The 14,458-nt window shown below is 34.9% G+C and overlaps 1 protein-coding gene and 1 long non-coding RNA gene across 4 annotated transcripts in view; both read right to left on the bottom strand.

Moving 5' to 3' along the window:
• Window positions 1-6,693: 6,693 nt before the first annotated feature.
• On the bottom strand, window positions 6,694-11,176 carry LOC114645934 (uncharacterized). The gene is made up of 6 exons (XR_007935534.1): window positions 11,162-11,176; window positions 10,711-10,725; window positions 10,131-10,154; window positions 9,795-9,809; window positions 9,653-9,680; window positions 6,694-7,225 (listed from the first exon to the last, which is right to left on the bottom strand). It is a non-coding gene; the product is annotated as an uncharacterized LOC114645934 (long non-coding RNA).
• A 2,469-nt stretch (window positions 11,177-13,645) lies between these two features.
• LOC114647671 (glutamic acid-rich protein-like) overlaps window positions 13,646-14,458 on the bottom strand; it is a 792,149-nt gene continuing 791,336 nt past the window's right edge. For all 3 annotated transcript variants that reach the window (XM_051919342.1, XM_051919337.1, XM_028796321.2), the window contains one exon: window positions 13,646-13,720. In XM_051919342.1, the coding sequence (XP_051775302.1) occupies window positions 13,680-13,720 (41 nt within the window). In that variant the 3' untranslated portion in view covers window positions 13,646-13,679. The remainder of the gene's footprint in view (window positions 13,721-14,458) is intronic.

Here is a 14,458-nt window from a genome sequence, read left to right on the forward strand (position 1 = left end):
TTAGAACACAAATGTACTGAGGGATTCAGACATAGTTGCTCAAATTGCCTTCTTACGAATTTGTCAATGGGTCAGTGAGTTGTAAGTGTTAATTCTAAACAATTGTATCAAACAGATATATACAGCATTTTTCCAACAAAGTGAACGTGTTTATTAAAGTCATTAGACTGATGTAATTGTTACAACTTTCACTGATGATTCAGTTTCTTTGCTGAGAGAACTAATGCATTTAGCAAGATACTGCATGTAGCTGACTGAAATGGGATATGCCACTCAAACTTTCTAGCTACAAAGATCGGCAAACAGCCTAGTCATTCTTCATGTAAGTGCAATAACACTTTCAATAGATTATTTTAAGTTATTTTGAATACATTTATCAATTTACTGAGCCTTTATGACCAATTAGAACATCTTTCCATTAAAAAGAAAACATTTTTTCCTGAATGGCAGAGGTTGAAAATTCAAACCAAAAACTGAAACCTAAGAAAGTTGGAAGTTAATTTAGTAGACAAACATTTTGTAATGTAAATAAATGGAGTCATGAGCAATTAATAAGGAACTTGAAATTATTATATAAAAATTTGTGTATGTTGTAGCAGAACAAACTCTTTCTTTTATTTTTTGGAAACATTCCAATGCAGAGCCTCCACAGCCCCTTCTATAAAATAATGTTTAAAACATCTACCAATGGATCAAATGCAATGCTGTAACAGGAATGAATCCCCAAAAACCAGTGTAGCATTAAAACAGAATGATACCATTAATAAAGGAACAAAAAACAACATAAACAAGTAAAATCACATTTGAATAAAATAATATAATTATAATAACCAGTTGGATACAAAAAAATTAAAGTACCAAGGTTCCTAAAAACCTATATATACCAATGTGGATTAAAAAATAACAGGTGTCCCAGACAGCTGGGGACCCTACCCAGCTGGGATGCCTGGACGGTCCCCGAGATGGACAATACCTCCCCTGGGCCACAAGAGTGTAGCCGCCCGGGTCTGTTTGTGGGCCACTGGATCGGAGCTGGGACGCTCATCCCTACCGGAGGACGTGGCCACCGCCAGGGGGCGCCCAGACAGTTATGAAATCCTGGATGGCAGCACTTCCGCCTCACCAGGAAGTGCTACTGGAAGAAATCCCAGGGGCACCCAGAGTGCTTCCAGGTGCTCTACTGACACTTCCGCCACACCAGGAAGTGTCGTCAGGGGGAGCACCTGGAGCTCATCTGGGTCAGTATAAAAGGGGCTGCCTCCCACCAGTAGACGTGCCGGAGTTGGGAGGAAGGAGACGGAGCTTGTGAGGAGGGGAGTGGAGGTAAAAAGAAAGAAAAAGAGAAGGAGAAAGAAGAAAGAGTTGGTGGAGGAAGGCATTGTGGTGCTGAAAGAAAAATAAAGAAGTGTGTTTTGGACATTCTGGTGTCTGTCTGTGTCCGGGGGTATGCTTTCCACACAGGTCTAATGTTCATAGCATATGATTTTAGAATGAAAAGCAAGTCCATCACAAGACTTCATCACGTACTCCTGTACTCAGATTAGAACATCAAGAGAATACACACATGAGCATGAGACAGTAACAAGGGCAGAATTCAAACCTTAGTCCTAGGATTTTTTTAATTGCATTCTTTGCAGTAATTTGGCAAAAACTAAACCTAGTTGAAAAGCCTTCTTTCAGATCACACAGAAGATTAAATTGGCAACACATCAGAACAGTGACTATTATTGTGGATTTTATTATGGACTTATTGCATTATTGCCATTTGAAACTTAATATCTTAGGACCAAAATATAGCTTATGGTATGTGTATGGGGTATTGAGGAGTAACTTACTAAGAGTAATATGGGGAAAAATAACTAAATGTTTTTGAACAAATATATCACTAACTCAACTGCATTTTTAGAGTGTACTCACAATAGGCACATTTGTACCATGCCAAGCTCAAGAGCGATTGTCCACCCTCCCTACTCCCCTACTGGCCTGCAGTCACACTGCACTTAACGTTCTGGGACCAGGCACACTTTCATCATGACCATGTGACTTTGTGTAAAGCCAAAACAAGATACGAACACGGAGTGACAGCATGCATGTCAAAATGATTTTACTTATTTTGTGGTTGTTTTGGAGTTGTGTAGAGTGGGATAACGCTCTACCCTCTTACAGATTTATTGAGTGTGGGAGCTCAGCGTTTTGCTGTTAATCATGATGTACGTACAAGAAGATTTTTATGGTGACAAATGATGTTAAGGGAGGAATTTACAGCTTTTCTTGCTAACTACAATTCATGTTCATGTGTTAAGGTAAGAATAAAAACCTGTATTTAACTCAAATGGTATTGAATGAAATGGGAATTGCATCTGACTTGTCATATCATTGACATCATGTTAGTTTTCTGTGCTTGGGCACATTTAGCAATCACACTGATCCTGAATCCTACTGAACTGTGCTCGGGCGTACCTCTTCCAAGGTGGCCAGGGCACAGAACGGTTGGCCCAGCACAGAGTAAGCACACTAGTCAAGCAAACTAGACTTTGTAGGGTTACATGTGGTCAAATGTGCTCAGACACGAAACAAACTGCTAGTGTGAGTACACCTTTAGTTTATGTGTTGATTGTTGATCAATGGATATCAAAAACTACTAAGAGTGAAGAAGCCATCATATTTCCTGAATTACATTTGATTTGCTCTGTTTGTTGAATCATACAAAGACTGCAGTTTTAAGGATCTACAGGTACATAAGAACAAGCAAAGAATGACTTATAAGAGGAGTGTCAATCATTCCTCATTAGCTAATAGCTTAATGGTCTAATATCTGATCCGGATACTTTTTCAACACTGTCCATGTTTCTGCTTCAACTCCATGATTGGGAATGTGTTCCAGACTGCAGAGTTCCTTTAAAAGAAGAATTGCTGCCCAGTTCCTGTGTTGAATGCAACCTCACTTAATTTGCACCAGTGTCCTTGAATGTGTATGGTGCACTATTTAAAGGAAAGTGATTATGCTAGATAAACTTTATTGATGCCTTTGAGAATATGAAGACCTGCATTAGGTCTCCATACACCCAGGCTCTACCCTAAAGAGAAGGCAGATTTCTATTTTTAGAGGGGTTGGAAGACAAAATGTAATCAAGAGCCAAGCCTAACTCAAGTACCAAAAATATCTGTCCTATCTTTCTTCAAAACACAAATCATACCTCAGAATCGTACCTCAGAATCATTATCATAATAACTGTTGCCAAAGTTCAAAATAAAACAATAATTCACTATGAATTACACAATATTAAACAGTCTTTTGTTTTTAATCAATTGATGGATAATCAAGAGGTCCTGGGGAACGATCTTTATGCAGTCCCATCAATGGCATAACATGTTCTGCTGCCTGAACTTGTTACAATAATGGTCAGCACAATAAATTGGGGTGCCCAAAAAAAACAAATGGAGTCAAGAAAGACTTGAAAAATGGTTAATGTCTTGAAATATGAATCAAAATAAATTATAAAATAGATATGCATTTAATACATTTCAAAAAACTGTTATAAAGGTTAAAAAAAGTGAAAACATATTCAGAAATACCATTGAAAAATTTTTACAAAGACAGCAACCAGTGTAGGGCATGCCCATTACCCATGGGATGTACTTGGTTGCTCTTCTCTGCTTAGCTTCTACTGCTTTTATGCGTTTTTACATGAATGGTATGCAGTCGGGATTTATAAAACACTAAGTTTCCAGGAAATTGGGTTAAAGTTATGGCAAGCTTCAAACATCCGTCCTATGGAAACTTTTTTTGGTGTTGGCATTTTAGTGACACAAGGCAGAATGTACATAATATCCCACAGTTCTGAATATACAGCCTATGTCAATTCATGCTGCTGGTGGAGGTCTGGGAACTGCATTATGGCGCATTGCTATTGCTCTCCCCACTTAGCAGACCCCACTCTTGTTTATTTTCTTTTATTTATGACTCCCATGGAGAGACCAGCAAATAGAATGTTTTTGCAGTTCTCCACTTAAATCAGTAATATCTCCAGTTCATATGCACATCAGTTTCATTTTCTACCCAATTTTCCTTCTGTTCTTCCATAATTTGCATTACGAAAATTTATATGATGAATAGAGCATGAATATTTACTGATGTGAACGAGCACATACTTTTACATTGATTTGGAATTTATAAAGGAAGCAGGGGTGGCACATGGCATATGTATTATTTTATAAATCCAATCATTTTTGTGTATACTCCGCCTTTTGCCTTTTAAGTATGCAGAATTTTGGTATGAAAGCTAATCAAGGTTTTTACATGACTTTAATGCTGTTTCACTAGTAGAATTGGTATTACAATATGATTTACATTCAACATTTTTTACAATATAATCTAATATTTTGCCTATTATCTAGAATATTAGGATGTTGTGTCAACATAAACCCCTAAATCCTTTTATACTTTGCTTCCTATGGGATAGCGTCACCTATCTTGTGTTTGTAACTGATGTTTCTTTTGCCAGTCTACAGCATATCTGTGTAAGCTGCTTTTTTCCATGTGTGCTCAGTTATAAAGATTGTCAAGATATTTTTATTGTTTTATTATGAACATGTCCTTTCTTCATTTTAATTTTTATTTCCCATTCTTTTATTTCATATTGGTCCAAGACAGTATTATCAGTTTCTCAATAATAACAAATATCAGATTACGGTGTGAGACCATTTCAAGGCTTTTAGTATACTGGCCTGGGATTCTACCAGCTGATTTTATATGTTTGGTCATTTCAAAGAATTACAGAATCTTGTAAAACTTTCTTTACAAACTCTGTGCATTCTAATAAACCATTCCACATTCCTATGTACCTGTTCTTTATTGGGTTTACTGTAACTCTCCAACAATGCACTTTTACATAATTCTAGTATGTCACAAATCCAAAAGTAGGCTGGCATATTTGTTCCCGGTTGTGTCAATATCACACCGATAAAACTGGAGGTGATGGCATACTTGTGTGCCCAATGTATGATTGTAAAAATGATAATCTTTTACTGTATTTAGGCTGACTCTTACTGACTCAGTTTGACAGAGGTTATTTCATGTGATTTGAACTAACATCACCCTTAACCATTGTGGTTGACAGCTGTGAGAACATTTTTAATTTAGTTAACTTAGAGTTTGTTTATTCTCCCCTAGTTTTCTTAGTATTTCCTCGGAGTACTCTGGTGTTCCTTCTATATACCAAAGAGTTTAGGTTAACTGGAGGTTCTAAACTGAACTCATTTGGATGTGTGCATAAGTGGGCCCACTGGACACCACCCTTTTCATGGCTGGTTCTTGGCTTGTGCAGGATGTGGCCTGGATACCGTTTGGCATGATATGACCCAGAAATTAAATAAAGAGTGTTGTACTAGGGTGCTGTACCGTGTTAGCCATTATGAATGTAGAGAAAAGCCAAGCAAAATGACACCTTTTATTGGCTAACTAGAAAGATTACAATATGCAAGCTTTCGAGGCAACTCAGGCCCCTTCTTCAGGCAAGATGTAATCATTGATTACATCTTGCCTGAAGAAGGGGCCTGAGTTGCCTCGAAAGCTTGCATATTGTAATCTTTCTAGTTAGCCAATAAAAGGTGTCATTTTGCTTGGCTTTTCTCTACAATAAAGAGTGTTAAAAGTTATGTTACAAATATTTCTTAGCCAGCTTTTTTGATATAGACTATGCTAAAGCAAAGTCATTTTACTGATGTCAGTCTCTTCCATTAGATAAGGTTGTGACAATGCGGGTGTGTGGTGTTATTTTTTTTATGAAGAATTTTTGGAAGCACTGAACTTGTTTATTTGGACACTGTATTCTGTAGTTTTAAATAAAAGCACTTGACACTTTTGTACCATCCCCTTGCTATGTTGTTGCCTCACTGCTTAGCTCATCGGTAACATTACCGATGGTGTCGGGTTAAGGGCTCCCGGGCAGCAGACGGGAGCATGCAGCAAACCCGCATCGTCACAAAGGTTTTTGTTGAAACCCTTAATTGACTTGTGATTGATATTATGTCACTCCATTCAGTCACTTGTCAACATGGACTCAGAGAACAAATTTTTACCCCATATAAATATGACATTAAAAACAATTAAATTGTCAGACCATGTTTTGTGTCCTTTTTATTACTGCTTCTCTCTATATATTCATGCAGAAATATGGTCAGCATGCCAGTAGCACATTTGTAACAGCAGCTCTGGCTTGTCCTTGAGAACTTAAAGTGGTGATTGGTGGTAGTGGTGACCATGTAATGTCAGTTGGCAGTGTAGATAGATAGATAGATAGATACTTTATTAATCCCAAAGGGAAATTCACACACTGTAGTGTTCAACTTTAGTGACTGAAGACCTATAATGAAACATCTGGACTTTTTCATTGTCCATTGTCCAGTTAGAGCTGACTATTTTTGAGATGTGTCATTCATTACTTTGGCCTGATAAATTAATGTTGAAAAATCTTGTTCAGCGATTATTACTTTTTGTAGTTTTCCCTGCTTACAGATACTATCCACATGTACAGCACATTGTAAAACAATACTGTAGTAAAATTTACAAAATAAACTTGTTCTGATATCCAGTCTTCTGAGAACCATAAGCTTGTTGTTCATCATGAATCACACCATTTTAATTGGCTGATAAAATTTCAAACACATTACTAAATAATGGATACAAAAATATATGATGCTAGTGTGGCTTTTTATTTTTATTTTTTTCACTTTTAAACAAAAGCTTTTTCATTCAGTAGTGGCAACTTCACAACAGCATAGAGGGATAGTTACATACATTAAAAGACAACTTTGCTATTAACTTTAAACAGTGCATTTTGCTTGAAAAAAAAACTCATTTTAACAATTGCCTTAAAAAATAATTATACCATAAGAAATGAAGACTGAGCTCTGATTAATTTAAACATATTTGCATTTTTAAGTAAGGGCATGTTTTCGCTGACTCAAAAAATAAGGCCCATGGAAGTAAATATTTCCACTATTATTTGTGTATACAGGTGTTACTTGTGCTTCTGAAAAATACTCTGTTATGGTAATGGCAATGGTGAGTTCCATTCAGTTCAGCAAGAAAATTGATGGAAAGATGAAATCTTCTTCAAAGATAGGGTTGCAGGGGATGAAACTTCTCATGTGCTGCACATACTGCCTCATGACACCTTAAATATATTTCTTGTATGTACTGTAGTAGCATTTTTTGCAGTATCTATCTGCAAGGAAAATAAATGTGTGTTTGCATTAAACACAAATTACTGAAACAGCCTTTTTAATTAATTGTTACATTGTTAGATTACGTTAAACAAATTGTAGTAAAGTGTTCAAATAGTACAGAAAGAAATCTTAACCCACACAGTTGAAAACAGTTTAAAAAACTGATTTGCTGATGAGGAATAGATGCCAGTAGCCGCGTTCAGTTCAATGTATTGTTATTAAGAACATTTCCACCTATTGACCTGCTATACAATAGCTACAAATGTAGTATGAAAAAAGAAGTGCAATATAAATGAAAAATATATCGCTAATATATTTTTAAAGATGTGCCATGTATTTAGTGTGATTGTACTGAATGTAATAAGATTAGATGAAATAGCCAACAAATATATTTTTACATAATTTTATAACTGCAGTCATTGGCCTTTTGAGTTATGCCTTGCAACAAATGCTGATGGAACAGACTAAGAATTCACACAATCTTGATCTATGCAATTTCAGCTAATTAGCATGATCTCAACGCCTCTCATTTTCTTTTGAGGGTCGTGGTTGAAAACAGTTCAAAACAATATACTGTACTGCAAATGTTGAAAAGTTAATTAATTTGATTAAAAATTTTGTTTTAATGTCTTTTGCTTTTAGTTAAAAATAGCAGATACTTTTAAAGCTATCAAGAGCCCTAGTGTATTCAGTCAGTCAGTCAGGCATCTTCCAACTCATGTTTGGCCAAAGTTATGTGACTTACTGCTGAAACTAAATGAGAAAATTCAGCTTCACAAGATTAGTGCTTGAGAGTGCTTAGCAGAAAGAGGTTGCCTGTGGCTAGAGCACAACAGGGCAGGAAAGAGCAGGGTAAAATTCCACAGGTAGAACAGAGAGAAAGACCAATAGCTTATGAAGTGATCTTAGTCATGCCAATGTAGAGAAGCAGCAGCTGGGTGTGTCTGGGAAGGGCAATTGACAAGGGCATAGCTGAGAAAGAAAGCTCTGACCTGGATACCAGCAAGGCATGTTGTCATAAGTCACTGAAGGCAAGTAATCCAGCAGTTGCTTTGGATTCCTGACACTCTGTCCAGACAGAGTAAGGACAGGCAGATCCCCCTAGTCAACAGGTGGTGAACACCTAGCACAAGCTAGGTAACCTGGGGTCAGGCTGCCCATTTAAGGGTGAACTCAGCCTAGACTGACAGTAGGCCATCAAACTGCTAAAGCCAATGTCACATTATGTGACTTTTAGACGTGGGGTATGTCATTTTTTCCTACCTCAGTTACTGATTGCATCGCTGGACCATGTCAGTTTTAATGACTGAAAATCACTGGACATGTCTACTTCACTGACTGGGTACCAACCTTTCAATGCATTTCTGCTCACTCTTCTGTGACATCCAATGGCTGCCTGATGGAGCTGGTGCTGTGCAAAGGGTTAGCAGCTATGGGGAGGTCAGCCCTTTTTGCTAAGATTATGTAAATGAAGGCTACAACTGAAAATTACTGGAAAATTTGTGTAATGTGACATGGCCTTAAACTGCATGGTTATTGACTAGGCAGGTGAGAGGTGGCCTTGGGGGGAAAAAAGGCAAATTAAAGGCAACTGACGTTCATGGGTGCAGGGACACTGGTAGACACCAAAAGGAGCTCTATCTTGGTCCCTTTGATGCCAAAGTAGAGTGGAAGTGAATCTGTGGTTGTCACAAGTGACCCCAGAACAATGTATAAAACTACCTCTTGGGCAGAGACAGTTTAAGGTCCAGGGCTGAGAGGCGAGTTGTAATTTGGCTCAAGTGGCAGGAAAAAGACAGCACAGAGTGTGGAGAGAGACTGTGAGAACGGTTGTGTTTTTGAGTACTTCTGGGTTGGATAAATGGGTGAGTTACCTCATCAAGAAGACATTGTTTGACACCTGTATAGTCAGGTCCAGAACTGTGTGGTGTGACACGTGTTGTACTGTCATTTTGATAATTTGGTTTATGTGTTTTCCCTGAGTTGGTGCCTTTCGTATATTTATTTTATTAACAGAGGTGCTGATTTTGTACTTTTTGGCCTCCTTGGAATTGTACTTTTTTGATTATTATATGTCTTTCAGTTTCCAAACCACTTTTTCACTTTCTAATTTCCCTGCATGATTTCAGTTTTCTGAGGTTCCTGCACTGTGTCTGCTTCTAACATTAAAGCCACACTAATGATTTTTTGATTGCACAACTATCTAAGATACCTTCATCTAAAGAATCATTCAGCTAACCTCTTCAGTTTGCTAAAACTAAACTTTTTGTATACATAATCCAAAGGTAAAATACTTCTATTTGAGAATAAAACAGATTAAAAATATATCTCTTTCTATCTCTCTACCGCTGTCTCTTTTAATTTCATTATAGTAATTAACTAAAAATAATCCATTTAGGTAAATGAAGAACTTCTGTGATACTTACAAATGTGGCAGTATTTTCTTCTCACTGTGTAATTAGAATAGATAAAAATAAATTACAGAAAAAGACAATTAAATCAACAAGTTAATTATGATAAAAAATACACATATGTAAATTAAAAAAAATAAATGTATAACTCACCACAAGATTTTCTCTCTGAAAAAAAAATAAGTTCAAGAATCAAATAGGTTTTAATTTTAAATAATTGCATATTGTCATATTTGTCTGTGTTGTGGATCATTCTACCCCTGTTTCTGGAAATAAAAAAGCTAGAAAACCAGTATCTTCACAGATTTCAATGTCAGTTTGATTTGCTTCTCCACTGATCTTCAACTTGTTTTTCATTTTTAGGAAGACCTTTTCATTATTTAAATCAGTCTCATATGAAAGTGTAATTGCACTGATTTACATATTTTATGAATATTTTAGAGTAAGTTAAGTTACATTTAAAAAGAGCCACAAAGGGGTAATACTTACGAATCACACAAACTTTGTGGAAACCTGAGAAGGAAAAATAATAGTTATGAATGATAAAAATAAACATTTTTTATTACTGTATATTTATTGCTGACTGCATTCAACATAATATGCAAAACGAAAGTATATTATTCTTATCATTGTGTCTGTGAAGTACCATTGAATACAGAAGAACTATCAAGGGTAAAGTCTTACTCTGTGAATAATTAGCCTAATAAAGGATTTGGCAATCAGAATGGGCACGGCATAGCATTAACCTTTAGTTATAACTGAATGGGTAGGGTGAGAACAGGGGATGATAGCATAGTGGCTCCTTTTTAGCACATATGTAATTTTATTGCATTTTCAGTTTGCAAAAAGCAATTTGGAATAGAAGTCATAATCCACAGAGCCCAATCCACAAGATCAGATCCTACATATCGGAACCTAAGTATCTTCCTATTTTCTATAAACTTTTTATGGCTCTTCCAAGTACCAGGTGAATACCATAAAGTATGCTGGGTAATTATTACAGCCTTTCTTTAGTCTCCACACATATTAAAAATAAAGAATTAGAAGTCTTCACAATGAAAATACTCACGGTGGACACATGAATCTATAGATAAAAAAGAAAAGTATTAGAAATAAAAAGAATTAGACATGTTTGTTAAATTGAGAATATTTCTCTTATATATTTTAATAATGAAAATTCATTATTCATAAGTAAGTGAACTGTTCACCAGTCTCAGAAACTAGTATATGGTTACAGATTTTCAGAGATACCATGGTACAGAAAAAATGTTTTAGGCATAAAAATTAATTTTAAAAAATCAGTATTGATATTGTTTGTTACTCAAAAATTTGCCTTTAATTTTAGTAGGTCGGTTTTCTTGTCTCTTTTACTCCCCCCAGTATTAAATTTTGAATGATTCATGCTTATGCCCTATGCAAATCCTTTTGCATGTTACTTTTAGTTAGCATAGAATATTAATTTTTATTTCTACTGAATTACCCATATTTATGCATTTTAAAGCAAAAATGTGACTACTTACTAGAAGTGCATCGCTTAAAATGGCCTGCATAAATATGAAGGAAAAAATCAGAAATGAGTATGAGTAATAGGAGTTATTAAATCATTTTTTTTTTACAGTTTTCAGACTTATTGGCTTATTAATGGTGATATTAAATTGTTACTTTTTGCAGAGATCAAATACCTAAAACAGTATATGACACAGCTTCAAAATAAGACCAAACACACTGCTTACTCTAATTGCTTCTTTTAGAAGCAATAAGGAGACAATTGCAGCTGAGGGATTAGGAGCTCTAAATTCCTTAAAAAATGTTAATCTCTGTACTGAGGAGGGGACTGGAAATCCAGAGATTAAATCACACATCAGAGGAGTTAATGACAGTCCATGGATAATAAACCCCCACAGAAGGACACCAAAAGGGATAGGAACTCTACCTAAGAAATTGTTTCTGCTGGGTCTGTGTTATCTATGATGGTATCACAATTTCTTGAGAAGGAAGAAAATTGTTTTTTACTTACGTCTTTTGCAGTAGAGAACTGGCAAAAAGAATGAAAAAGATAATGTTTATAATGCTGCGTATTATTTCTACAAATAATTTTTCTTTCATTTCAAAGCGATGCAAAAATGAGTTTAATATTTCATTATTTTAATGCAAAACTTTTATTTTCCTTTTTCTTAGTTCTGGTCCTTTTCTATCGTGTTTGAATTACACAACTCAAAAGTTTCCTTTCCTTCTAGATCATGGGGTCTCCAACTCCAGTGGCTATCATGACTTCAAGGTTTTTCTTCTTGATACTTTATTAATCAGTGACCAATTTCTGCTGTTAATTGACTTCTTTTCCCTTCATTTTACTTACCTTTTTTAAGATTTGGTCTTCTGAATTTATTATTTTTCCTTAAATGGCAGCAAAATAAATATGAGATGTGAAGTAAGCCAACAGATGACCCACTAAGTCAGAGCTTCAAACTCCAACTAATTTCACTCCAAACGGTTTCTTAAATAATAGTCAATTCTTGTTGTGAATTAAACATGTTATTTAACTCTATGGCTTGTTGGTGCTCTGATTCTTCTACAGAAGACATGGTGGCTCTGAGGCTAGGGATCTGCACTGGCAATCAGAAGGTTGCAGGTTTGAATCCCATAAATGCCAAAAGAGACTCTGCTCTGTTGGGCCCTTGAGCAAGGCCCTTAACCTACAATTGATGAGTGCTTTGAGTAGTGAGAAAAGCGCTATATAAATGCAAAGAATTATTTATTATTATTTCCAAAACGGTTGATTTTCCTTTTTCTAAGAGCACCATAAAAATGTTTTGTGGATGTGAGCAAATCAACATTACTAACGACTTCACCTTTGTTTGTTTTCAGATACTGTATAATGGATACAGGTTAGATGGTCATCTGTTGGCTCAGTTTGTATCTCATTATTGTTTGATTGCTGATTAAGAAAGAGCCAATTAAAGGTTCTGAGTCTTAGAAAACAAGTCAATTACAATTAAAGCAAAAGAAGCTTTTTAGCAGCAAAACTGATCACTAATTAAGAAAGTAGTTAGAAGGATCGAAGTTGGACACCCCTGTTCTGGATCATTTTTAGCACAATGTGGTGCTTTGCTAAATTCATATTTTCATACAAACTAAAAATATAATTCATACTTTGACTTTAACTTGATTCTCCCTTAATATAAGATCATACAGGACTTTTTTTTATAAATTGGAAGCTAGATGCATTATATATCATTTTGAGTTGTTGTTTTTTTATTTTTTTATCTGTACCCACAATTTGTTACTTAAGATCATGAAGAGAAAAAAAATAACCCAGCAAACAACTATCTTAATGAGAATGTTACCTATTGGTTCCCTTTTAGTTATAGTATAACCTAATACAAATTTTAAAAGAATAGAGCACTTAAAAAATATACAATATATTTCAAGTACAATACTAAAACATACTTTTTATTTTATTAATAAAGCAAGCATTTTAACAAGTATTATTGTCATTTATGTTGTAAATAATGGAATTGCCATATTTGGAATCCTGAAGTTTTTTTTTTTTGGAAATACCCTGCAATAACTACAGAATATATTACAACAATTAGCTCTTTAATCATTAAATAAATCTTTCCACTAGACGAATAAACTTGAAGTTGAATTTTAAAAAGTAAAGCATTTTTGTGTTTAGTATTTGAGTATAACAGGACTTTCATTAAAAAAAAACATAATAATTCTCTACCTCCGCCCTCTCTAACATGAATACACACCTCACCCTTTATAGATTGATATAAAACACAAGCCATAATCCCAGAAAACTGGCAGCCAGGAGCCCCTAAAACTGCATGTGCCGTGTTCTTTAATGGTTCCCAAAAGGTTATTTTCTAAAGTTCTGGGAACCAATACAAAGCTTCCCATATTAACTTTACGGTAACGTTTCTGAGTAACATTCTGGGAAACAATACATAACCTATCCGGTAACAATGCAGTAACTTTAACTTTGTTTGCTGGAATTACTGTAAGCAGGGAAACATGTCTCAATCTCAAACCTATTTATATCCACTTACCTCGTTTACATACAAACCATCGGTGACCTGTTAACACATAAACAAGATTGTTTTTAAATATTATGTGACTTTAATTCTTTGTTTTTTGTATTTTTTAAAAGACCATTACATAATTTGAAAATCATAAAAATGAATAGTACACTATAGAGTAAAATGGTGACTATTTTCTTTTGTTGTGTATTCTTAGGTTATTACTTCTCATGTATTTGAAAATAAAAATTAAGAAGAAGACTATTTGTTTATAATCTCAGCTTGAAATCTACAAATGTGCAAGATCTTATAGTTTAGAGGCTTCTTGGAGGCCACATTGCCCACTGTTTTAATTCCAACTAAGTTTATTTCTCAGGTTTTAGTTACTGCTACATGCTCCCAGCCTCTCTCTCTTTCTTTAATTTAGCTGCTTAGTTGGTTTTCTATTTTCTGAAAGTCTAGAAAGGCATGTATTAATTTTGCTTTCACTTGTTTATATTTAAGTATTCATTTCACTTAATCTTTCTAGCAATAAAAAGTACTTATTGAATTTCACAAATTTTAGAATGGATTTTTATCTGTACTTTGACATTTTGTACTTCATTACAGCTATGCATTGTAGAAAGACAGAGAAAATAGAACAGAATCATAATTTATTCACTGTACTGTTGCTAAAGTTTATATTAAGGTGTTGAACATTTAAGAACAATTGATATAGAAAAGACACACGTTCTTACTTTAATTATAAGGTCCTCTATTTTTCTAATTTCTAATGTCCATATACAAAGTTAAGTC

The sequence above is a fragment of the Erpetoichthys calabaricus genome, chromosome 1, assembly GCF_900747795.2.
Source record: "Erpetoichthys calabaricus chromosome 1, fErpCal1.3, whole genome shotgun sequence".
Classification (NCBI taxonomy): Eukaryota; Metazoa; Chordata; class Cladistia; order Polypteriformes; family Polypteridae; genus Erpetoichthys; species Erpetoichthys calabaricus.